Raw genomic sequence first — 12,144 nt, 5'->3', positions numbered from 1 at the left:
AATACTGCCTCCTATGTACAAGAATATAACTACTATAATACTGCCCCCTATGTACAAGAATATAACTACTATAATACTGCCCCCTATGTACAAGAATATAACTACTATAATACTGCCCCCTATGTACAAGAATATAACTACTATAATACTGCCCCCTATGTACAGGTATATAACTACTATAATACTGCCCCCTATGTACAAGAATATAACTAATATAATACTGCCCCTATGTACAAGAATATAACTACTATAATACTGCCCCCTATGTACAAGAATATAACTACTATAACACTGCCCCCTATGTACAAGAATATAACTACTATAATACTGCCCCTATGTACAAGAATATAACTACTATAATACTGCCCCCTATGTACAAGAATATAACTACTATAATACTGCCCCCTATGTACAGGAATATAACTACTATAATACTGCCCCCTATGTACAAGAATATAACTACTATAATACTGTCCCCTATGTACAAGAATATAACTACTATAATACTGCCCCCTATGTACAAGAATATAACTACTATAATACTGCCTCCTATGTACAAGAATATAACTACTATAATACTGCCCCCTATGTACAAGAATATAACTACTATAATACTGCCCCCTATGTACAAGAATATAACTACTATAATACTGCCCCCTATGTACAGGTATATAACTACTATAATACTGCCCCCTATGTACAAGAATATAACTAATATAATACTGCCCCTATGTACAAGAATATAACTACTATAATACTGCCCCCTATGTACAAGAATATAACTACTATAACACTGCCCCCTATGTACAAGAATATAACTACTATAATACTGCCCCTATGTACAAGAATATAACTACTATAATACTGCCCCCTATGTACAAGAATATAACTACTATAATACTGCCCCCTATGTACAGGAATATAACTACTATAATACTGCCCCCTATGTACAAGAATATAACTACTATAATACTGTCCCCTATGTACAAGAATATAACTACTATAATACTGCCCCCTATGTACAAGAATATAACTACTATAATACTGCCTCCTATGTACAAGAATATAACTACTATATACTGCCCCCTATGTACAGGAATATGACTACTATAATACTGCCCCTTATGTACAAGAATATAACTACTATAATACTGTCCCCTATGTACAAGAATATAACTACTATAATACTGCCCCCTATGTACAAGAATATAACTACTATAACACTGCCCCCTATGTACAAGAATATAACTAATATAATACTGCCCCCTATGTACAAGAATATAACTACTATAATACTGCCCCCTATGTACAAGAATATAACTACTATAATACTGCCCCCTATGTACAGGAATATAACTACTATAATACTGCCCCTATGTACAAGAATATAACTACTATAATACTGTCCCCTATGTACAAGAATATAACTACTATAATACTGCCCCCTATGTACAAGAATATAACTACTATAATACTGCCCCTATGTACAAGAATATAACTACTATAATACTGTCCCCTATGTACAAGAATATAACTACTATAATACTGCCCCCTATGTACAAGAATAACACTACTATAATACTGCACCCTATGTACAGGAATATACCTACTATAATACTGCCCCCTATGTACAAGAATATAACTACTATAATACTGCCCCCTATGTACAAGAATATAACTACTATAATACTGCCCCCTATGTACAAGAATATAACTACTATAATACTGCCCCTATGTACAAGAATATAACTACTATAATACTGTCCCCTATGTACAAGAATATAACTACTATAATACTGCCCCCTATGTACAAGAATATAACTACTATAATACTGCCCCCTATGTACAAGAATATAGCTACTATAATACTGCCCCTATGTACAAGAATATAACTACTATAATACTGCCCCCTATGTACAGGAATATAACTACTATAATACTGCCTCCTATGTACATCGATAGAAAATATTTATTTCAGATAGTTTCCTAAGTATCCCCCATTGTTTTGTCGGAATAATCCTGTTGCTCTAGTGAGTGGCTGCTTTGTGGCCACCATCTTTGTACACTATAAGATTGACCTCTTATGCCATGTAACCAGATATGGTGATGCTTTGCTTTCATTATTCCATCACGATGACAGACGTCTTCTCATGTACAGGTGGGAGAACCAACCAACTAAATCTTCAAAACAATGCGACCCGAGCAGTGATTCAGAGACTGGATCCTGAGCGCAGCTATGCCGTGCAGGTCATTGCATTTAATGAAGACGATGACAGTGTGCCGATCCAAGGAAAATTTAGAAGTAGGTAACCGTGACCATGACTTTGATAGCAGATATCCAAGAACGCCGGGAGCAGAGAGCGCTGGTGACAGCGGCTTTCAGTCTTATCTTCTCTAATTTGCACTTGAATTTTTGGGTCATGAACGTATCATTAAATTGACTTTTAGTAGAATTTGTCTATAAGTTTTTTTAGATGGTGCCTTAAAGGTTCTGGGTCCTAGAAGATCTGGGTCCTAGAAGAAGATCTCACACTTTTACTATGGTCTCCTCATACTGGAGCGAGGGATATTTCACTTACGCCTGGGTATTTGTCTAAAATTGAGGACCCTACCGCCTCTCCGTATGACTGTTTAAACTCCATTCTGCCATCGATGGGATGAAGGACCATGGTTTCCCATTATATTGGCGAGGAACCACTTGGCTGATATCTATTGATATCTGTAAAATCTTTGGTCACCAATCATCTACCACCCAACAACTACTACTATTATTACCTAAGTCCCACCGAATAGTGGACTGATGCCCTCAGCTCCCAGGTGCACGGTCAGAACTACATTCAGCCTATTCCATGCTGCAGCGGAGGGACAAACCATGGTCCCATACACTACCATAACTAGTGGTGGACCCAACAATCAGACCTCAGTGGATGGGTAGTAAGATACTTCGGATTAAACCACTTGAACCTTGGTCAGACTTCAGTGGATGGGTAGTAAGATACTTCGGATTAAACCACCTGAACTTTGGTCAAAGATCTAAACTTTGAGACCACCTTACCTCAGCTTAATGTCCATCACTTTCCTTTTGGACACCTCCTTGCCAAGAGCTTTCAGATCTACTGTCTGTTTTAACCCCAAATTGTAGAAATTCAATCCCTATGGGTTCTACGAAATAAAGAGCCTCAACCTACTCCAGAAGGGATGACCCTCCCGAGATGTTAGCCCTAGGACAGTGATGGCGAACCTTTTAGAGATCGAGTGCCCAAAATGAGACCCAAAAACCACAAGCTTTTTCCAAAGTGCCAACTACCAGAATCTTTGAGCTCCAATCCGACCCTGTCCACACCTTTTCACTCTTCGGACAGGACCAAGCAGCACAGGATGGGTCACTTTAAAATAGCAGGGCACTACTTGGACTGCCTGAGACTGCAGGAAAGTGCCATGTCTGGCAAACTCTGTGCCTGGGAGACAGCCCATGTGCCCACACATCTCTGGCACCAGTGCCATAGGTTCGCCACCGCTGCCCTAGGATAACCCATATGTTTTACTGCATGATGAATCCTTTGTAATATGACATCACTACGAGGCCTTGATTTATTTTATGTTGTGTCTATTTCATTCTCAGTCAAAGACTTGGAGAAGAAGAGAAAATCGAATCTAAGTAAGGTGGAGAGTAAAAACAATGTCCCAGAAGAAGGTAAGTCACGAAACATATCAATTTCATACTGATTTTTTGGAAGCTAAAAAACTCAAAAACTTTATCTAGTTGAAATTTTTTGTCATCTCCAAATAGACACTGTCGTTTTTTTTTTAATTTGTCTAGATGATTTAACGAGATGATTTGAGGTTCTTCTTTTGAAGCTGCCCGGTTAGGCCATGTTTTCTATTTGGGAACTCCCTTTTTTTGTGTCCAAGTTGATCTACCTGACATCCAGAGAAATTTTTGAAGGCCCCTTCTTAGCGGCACCGTAATTAGAGATAGCAACCACCTTTGTTGATGTATTGGACTAGATTGAAGGCCATGACTTCTTCATACATGACCGTGCTGCTCTACTCTATTTGGATCCTCCACTTTATGGTACCACCTTATCCTGCCTGCTGCATTCACACTGCCATATGGGGGACATATATACGGCCGATGTATATACGGACTATATACGTCCCCCATAAATGGCAATGGGCACACGGTGCCGTACAGGAGCGGTAAGGTGCAGCACACGAGGGGCAGCATACCGCTCCGTACCCCGTGAAAAGATTGGACACTTTTCTCGGCATATGGTGCCGTGCGCCATGTTCCTTCCATGTTGCTCTATGTTCCTCCTCCTCTCCCCGGAGTCGCCGTTTGCCCGCTGTGCTAGGGTATGGCCGGCAAACGGCAGTGTGAATGTAGCCTAATGGTGATGCTGTGAATATTGAATCCATTACCTTTGGGTGTGGAATTTAATCAGCAGTTAAAACAACAAGAGCCTAACATCTAAGATCTGCTCATTTAGGTCAAAGAACTGAAAAAGTTTAAAAAAAAAACCTCTCCGATCTGAGAGATCTGAGACATAATTCAAAATTGTAAATTTTGTCTCAAATAACCAAAAGCGGCAAAAAAAAAAGTTCCAAATTGAAGAGAAAAAAAAAGACTAAAATAAATTAACTACAAACTAAAGGAGCCGTACAAACTAAACAACAGGGAATGTGAGAACTTTATAGAAAGTTCTAAAAACTGTAACACTTGCTGCTCATAGTTCTGAGTATTATCAGTCTTTCAGCGAGATATTGATCTTCAGGGTGTGAAAGGAAAGGATCTTAATGCTTTCATATTGTCTGGTTTCTCTTGGGTCATGTACACTTCTTGTACTTTCCTGTGTGTTGGGAGGTAGAATAGTTACGTGCAGAGTGAAGGGTGACATCAACCACTTTACTGACTGGTAGAACCTCTAAGATCAAAGACTGATAGGAGGAGATTGCAGGTGTTGGTGGGAGTCTTCTGTCAGATGGAGAAGAAGAGCTGACCTGTCTACCTCCTATCTATCTATCTGCAAAATCCCCCACCGGGACCTAGACTATTCTTGGGGCCTGGAGGCAGCCGGGGCACAGAATACCGGAGTGGCTGGCGGTTGCGGCCTAGGCACGCTGATGTCATGGTGCTTGGTATGGGGACCGGAGGGCTGTCCTACAGCAGGTGGTGTGTGCAAGAAATATGGAAGAAGAGGCTGATGTACTGGTTCTCTGGTCTGTACTGGGTAATGGATGGGAAGCCCGTGGTGGTGACAGCCGTATCCAGGGATCAGATGGAGGCAACGTTGTGCAACTCACGGTTCTTCATTGAACAACGGTCAACAGCCAACATATGTATCTCATATGTATCTATTTATCTATGTAGCTAGAAGTGTGAAAGTCCAAGGCAGCACTGTGTAGCCAATGGGGGTCATTTAACTTTTTTTTCCCGTTCTCCGAGCTCTTTTTGCGCCTTTTGTGTGTCTATTTTGTGCACCTGATTTGTCTTTGTCAAATAAGGTTTTTTTTCATTTAAATTTTTTTCTAAAAGGGGCAATTTTTTGGCCAATCCCCACCATTGCCTTTCCTAATCCTGGTCAGGACTAGTGCTTTATTGCGCATTTATTTCCAACGATATAGGCGCAAATCAATGTTAAATAAGGCGCAAACATCTGGAAGCAGGAGAAGTACAAAGACAAATTAGGTGCAAACCAGGAAACTGCTACACGGAGAACTCTGGTGAACCGCTGGAAAAAGGTGCAAAAAATTGCCAAATAGCCCAATTTGTCTTTGCCTTCTGCTTCTTTATTTAACATCGATTTGTGTCTAGATGGGCGGAAATATCTGCGCAATAACTTGCCAGTCCAGACCATGCGTAGGAAAAGCAATGGTATGATTTGTGGCACGTTTTTTTTAATAAGGAACAAATAAAACTTTATTTGACAAATACAAAGACAAATCAGGTGCAAAAAAAAATGGAGAAGGAGGAAATAAGATAAATGACCCCCATTGTATCTATACATCTATCTACATTATGGGGGGGGATATATCACAGACGTACAGATGTTATATACAGGCGCACAAGCCATGATTAAGTCACAATTCCTTTTGCTGAGCTGGGAATTGCGAATTTTCTGCCCTCTTCACTACTTGGGCGTGGAGGGGGTGGTGCTGGTCCATTTCTGCCCCACGCCTGCGTACTGCCTATAACCTGAACCCATTTAGGTTCAGCCTGAGACGCAATACTATGCCCGGCCAGACCTGGCGTAGATGTATCCCGGGAGCACAGCGCAGAGCCAGACCCTCCTGATAGATCAAAGTGCTGGGGGGCAGGGGAACATCATACGCAGGGGCACCATGCACCAACATATGATAAATCCCCCATATCCTTTTTATTTTAATTGTGTAATACCCAATTTCTCCTCCGGGGGCACTGCAGGAAAATGTAACTCTTACAGTTGTGTTTCCCCATTGATTGCATCTGATCACTGGGGTCTGAGCCACAAATTGTTCTAATATAAAGTGATGGCACCTTAGATTGTAGCTGGACCCCTCCCCATCGTCTTTTTTTTGGAGGACCCACAATCGTCACAATTATAAATGAATAATCTGAATACAGGGGCGTAACTAGGAGAGGCAGGGCCCCATAGCAGGCTTCTGAATGGTGCCCCCCTTCCCACTTCACAAATATACTTATTTTTGTGTGTGAGTTACATACCATACATTGTATACATACACATACAGCATTTATACATCACATATATGTACAATGTGCAGCATAATATGTATATAATGGTGCACATCCTCCACTTTTTAGTTTGTCAGGTCAGATGATGGGGCCCCTGACACTGTGGGCCCCATAGCAGCTGCTATGGCTGCTATCACTGTAGTTACGCCCCTGATCTGAAAAATGAAATGCTGCAGGATCCGCTGCCTCTTTTACACGGTCGCCTGGTTATGTGATTACATTAGACTCAGAGGCAGTAAAATATTTGGAGGAAATGTGTTTTTCCACGTTGTCCAGAATTTAAATGTGGAAATTCCTCGCAGTGAAGATTTGGATAGTGAATCTGAGAGTTTTGCCCTTTCGTCTGGTTGGCAGCAATGATGGCGCTAGATGCCAGGTGGCGCTCTCACGCGTCTTGCCTCTTGATGAGCCTTACATCTGCGGCTTCAGACATGGAGCTCGGGCCATGGTGCAGTCACACAGATTGAATCCATAAAGGATGACGGAATATTTTCTATTTCTGTCTTCTAAAAGAACCTGTATGAAACTTTTGGTTAAAAAAAATCCTAAACCCCGATGTCGGACGGTTCCTGCTAATAATAAATGTATTATTTTAATGTATAGAATCGTCATAGAGGTAGATACAGATAGCTGGGGATCCTAGTGCAAGAATCCCCAGCAACAGCTTATGAGACCAATGATATTTTTTAGCTCAGTCGCTTATAAATAATTTGCCAGATACAAAAGGATGACGGGCTAATTTAGGATACCCCCTGTGGCTATCCCCATGTTATTATTATCAAATTATGTCATATCAGACTGGAGTTTTACAATGTAAGCACTTTGTTCCCTACAAAAGCCTATGAGACCCATGAAATTCTTTAGCTAAGTCTCTTACATGCCATCTGATAGACAGTAGGCAGTTAATATATAAGAACTTATACAGGAGCCATATGGGGGGGGGGGCACAGAGAGCCAGAATACATCTGTGCTCTTTAATAGCCCATGAGACCATTGAAATTCTTTAGATAAATCCCTTGCATCCAGTATGATCAACAATGGGCAACTAAAGGTTGAAGGAGTCATTTAAGTTACCCTGAGAATACTGTCCCTATTATAATCAAAATGTGTTATATCAGACCAACATTTTAAAGTTTGGGCTTGGGCAGAGTCAGCCAAGGTACCTGTGTACCCTCCAATAGACTATGAGACCCATGAAATTCTTCAGCTATGTCCCTTACATGCCATCTGGTAGACAGTAGGCAGTTAATAGGAGAAGATCTTATAGAGGAGCCATAAAGAGGAAGGCACAGAGAGCCAGGGTACATCCGTATCCCTTAATAGCTCATGAGACCATTGAAATTCTTTAGCTAATTCCCTTACATCCAGTATAATCAACAATAGGCAACTAAGCGCTAAAGGAGTCATTTAGGGTTCCCTGAGAATATTGTCCCCATTATTATCAAATTGTGTTATATCAGACCCACATTTAGGTGTCGACACAGCCAGCCAATTTACCTGTGTACCCTTCAATAGACTATGAGACCCATTTAATTCTTTAGCTAAGTTTGGTAAAGAATAGGTTGCCCATCCTGGATATAATTTTTTTTTTGTTTTAAAGTCTTGTAAGGGTGGGAGCAGACAATACCTCCAGTGACCCCCTGGAGCTGCAGGGCTTGTAGTGAACACAATGGGGGCCAATAAATAACCCATGGGCTGCGTACATGAAAGAGACCGTTGTTAATTGTAGTGATATTACAGGCTCTCTGCCAAAGAAAGTTAATGACAAATATCCGGCATCTTTGCTTCCGTCAGCAGCAGCTAAGCCCATAGAACATCAGAACGATGGCACAGGACTGCAAACCCCTCGACTGTATTCTGATACATTGTATCCACAGCGTATCCATATGTATAGAAATGATATAGTATATAGTTAAGGAACTGAATATCTGAAACAAATTGAATCTTAAAGGGAACCTATCAGCAGGTTTAACCATTCAGACAGAAGCCAGTGCTATGTATTGTCCCTGGATAGCTGTGTAATCAGACCTTTGTGTGTGTTGTTAATAGCAGCAGAACTGTGAAATATGGATTTATATTATAGGACTCTAGCTTTGCCAAGTGAACTGTGGGTTGTATCCTCGCACTGCTGTGCTCTGTGCTCTTTGAAGACAGTGTTAGGTATTGTCTCTGGAGAAATTTGTATACATACCTCTGTGTATGTTCATAACAGCAGGAGGACTATGAAATATGGATTTATATTTTGTGATTGTAGCTGCTCTCAGTGCACTGGGGGGGAGTATCCTCACACAGCTGTTTTCTTAGTCCTCTGCATTGATCTTCCCTCCACAGCTACTGGACCATAAAAACCTGAGATAGTCCGACGACTCCCGTTATAAGGTTGGATATAGACAGCCAAGGTACCTCTGTGCCCTCCAATAGCCTATGAGACCTATGAAATTTACAAGCTACGTCTCATACATGCAGTAGACTGCCCTTGATGTTCGGACCCAGAACTGTACCGTAGGCTGGGGTTACCTTCTTGTGACCCGCACATGTTCAGTACTAATAATAGTGCCGAGCCCCATCCTAATCCTCCTACTAGACGTGGATTTCCCCTTAGACTGTGAGAGCGATGGCATTTCCAGGCGTCTCCGCAGTCTATGGAGAGAGAGTATAACAATGGCGCGGAGGCAGCGGATGATAGACATCTAGAAGATACACGGCGAATGCTACCGGAAAGTTACTATTCAGAGAACAACATGCAGTGGTTATGGAGGCACAGAGTGGGTGGGCATCAGGCAGATGGCAGCTATGGGTGGCACAGGGAGCTTTGTGACCCTATGCACCAGGTGACTCCTTGGGTCTCTGTTTTTTGGGGGTGAGTTCATCTTAAGATGGAGGCAGAAGGAAAATTTGGGGGTGCATGGACACAAGTGCTGTATATGAGAATATGAGCAGGACCCTCCCCACACAATGGTTTGTATATTTGTATGTGTCCTGCTCTACCGAGGAGCTTTGCAAGAAGGAAATCTAACATCAGAATCCATCCTGATAAACCAGGGGCATTACTCATAGATCCAGGCACCGTGACTGTGGTAATCTTCTTATATATGTTATCCATGGCCTCCCTCCTTCTAAAATCAACTTTTATAATTATGCTAATGTGCCAGAAGAACTACTGGGAATGTTACCAGAGCCCCTCCTTGCTGTTGCTTCACAAGCTGTTACACTGTCTCCACTTGCCTCTGCTCCCTCAGCCCCCCTCACTCTGCCTGCTGTAATCTCACACAGTGGGAGGGGAAGTGCCCCTGCGCAGTGTAAAAGCCTGTGAAGCTACAGTATGGAAGGCTATGATAACACCCCCCAGAACCTTTCTGGCTTCTTAGCATAAAATTTAAAAAATATTCTAGAAGGAAGAAGGCCATGAATAACTAATACAAGAAGATTACCATAGTCACTGTGCCTGGATCTATGAGTAAGTGCCCCTGGTTGGATGGATTTTGATGGTAGATTTCCTCTAAAAGGAACCTGTCATCAGATTCACTAATAAGGTCAATAACAAGTTTCCATAGCACTTTTCTAACTTGTGCCCACACATTTTCTTAGATAAAAAAATGCATAGTTCCTATCCCCAGAAAATAAAGTTTGTAAGCCTACCTGGCACCCTGCCTGAAGGAGCAGGGTGTCCCAAGGGTATGAGCTGCTCATGCAATGCAGTGTGTCTCTCACCTCATGTCTGCCGGAAAGTCCCTCCTCCCACTCCCTTTGGGTGATGAGTCACGCTCTGCACTGCAGGAGGGAGGGGGAAAGAGTAGACATGGTCATGCCTTGCATGAATAGCACATGCCCTCGGGACATCCTGCTCCTTCAGGCAGGGTGCCAGGTAGGCTTACAAACTTCATTTTCTGGGGATAGGAACTATGCATTTTTTAGCTAAAAACAGTTAGTGTAGTGCTATGGGAACTTGCTATTAGGCTTATTAGTGAATCTGATGACAGGTTCCCTTTAAGCTTTTGCTATATTAAATTATCTTGTAATAAATAGTTTAACTAAATTGTTTCTAATTGACTTTCATCCAATAATCTGACTCTTCTTTATTCCGTTTTAGGGTTGCGCAGACTCGGGGGTTAAACTCATCTTAAAGGAGATGGCAAAAGCAAATATTAATAAATGATTTATCTTTATTACCCCAAAAAGACCTTCAGCACAGCAGACACATCTATCGGACGCCTCTTACTCACTAATCGCCTTTCACTTTGCCTTCCATATTAAATATGCAATTTGCTTTGTAGAGTTGATTAACTAGATTTCTTTTTTTTTTTCTCTTTTAGGAATTGTGGTAAAAAAATGTTGATTTTTTTTCTTTTCAAAAAGTTTTACAAAATATTTTGTGTATTTCTTTAAAAAAAAGTTAATTGAGCTAATTTGGTCGTAAAAATTTACCAAATCAAATGCAAGCAGAAAATGGAGTTATTGCCATTAGCACCCAATCAGATTCCGTCTCTCATTTGTATTTGGTCGCGATGGGAAATAAAAGCAGCCTTCTGATTGGTTGCTATTGGGAAAGACCTCTATGTTTGATCTACAATACTGGTATTAGACCTGTAAGTTGTGTATCACTAAATACACATGAAAATCTGCGTATTGTGGTATGACTGTGGTTAAATTAGGCATCCAAGCCTTCCCAAAGAGACTCTCACATATCCAGTCCTCACACTTGGAAAATCCTCCAGGCCAAATGTCATATTCAGAAACCCCTTTGGTTCGCAATATTTGCATTGGGTCCCCAGTCAAGGGCGTAACTTGAGGGGCTACAGAGGTTGCGGTCGCACCCGGGTCCAAGAGGCTTAGGGGGCCCTTATGGTGTCACTTTCCCATATGAGAAGACTATTACTATAAACCATACATTATAGTCGGGGACCTGGCACAGACGTTGCACTGGGGCCCATCAGCTTCTAGTTACGCCACTGTCCCCAGTCTATTATATAATAGCGCCCCTCTAAGCTGTGAGTTTCCACTTAAAAATAATTTGTGGCCAGGGAAGAGAAAAATAATAAATCCAGGATAAACGGCAAACGCTAGGGGCTCATTTACTAAGGGTCACGGATCGCACTTTCATTGGACTGTTTGCCGTTTTCGGGGATTGCATGGCGAACAGTCCGACGAAAGTGCGATCCACGACCCTTTGTGAATGAGCCCCTATATCTTGTTAATCTTCTTTGATCACCGGTAAATAAAGGAAAGGGATATTCGCTGTTGGAATATTGGGATATTTTGGCTTATAAATACGCTCTTAGGACTTTAGGAAAGAGTTACACAGACAGACATTTGATTATGGTGGGAAGGGTGTAATACTTCATTTCTCCAGTGGTGGCACTGCAGGAAAATTGGATAGTTATTGCGAGGTTCCTTCCAAAGTTAGAGGGGAT

General features: G+C 41.6%; 1 protein-coding gene across 3 annotated transcripts in view; it reads left to right on the top strand.

Annotated features, from left to right (window-relative positions):
• Positions 1-12,144, top strand: part of COL14A1 (collagen type XIV alpha 1 chain) — a 122,185-nt gene that overhangs the window by 40,906 nt on the left and 69,135 nt on the right. For 2 of the 3 annotated variants that reach the window (XM_072151249.1, XM_072151250.1), the window contains 2 exons: positions 2,159-2,302; positions 3,623-3,694. The exons of the other annotated variant lie outside the window; for it this stretch is intronic. In XM_072151249.1, coding sequence (XP_072007350.1) covers positions 2,159-2,302; positions 3,623-3,694 — 216 coding nt within the window. The remainder of the gene's footprint in view (positions 1-2,158; positions 2,303-3,622; positions 3,695-12,144) is intronic. 3 annotated transcript variants of the gene reach the window in all.

This window comes from Engystomops pustulosus, chromosome 5, assembly GCF_040894005.1.
Source record: "Engystomops pustulosus chromosome 5, aEngPut4.maternal, whole genome shotgun sequence".
NCBI classification, from domain to species: domain Eukaryota; kingdom Metazoa; phylum Chordata; class Amphibia; order Anura; family Leptodactylidae; genus Engystomops; species Engystomops pustulosus.
The sequence above is the reverse complement of the archived record's forward strand: the minus strand, read 5'-3'. Positions and strand labels throughout refer to the sequence as shown.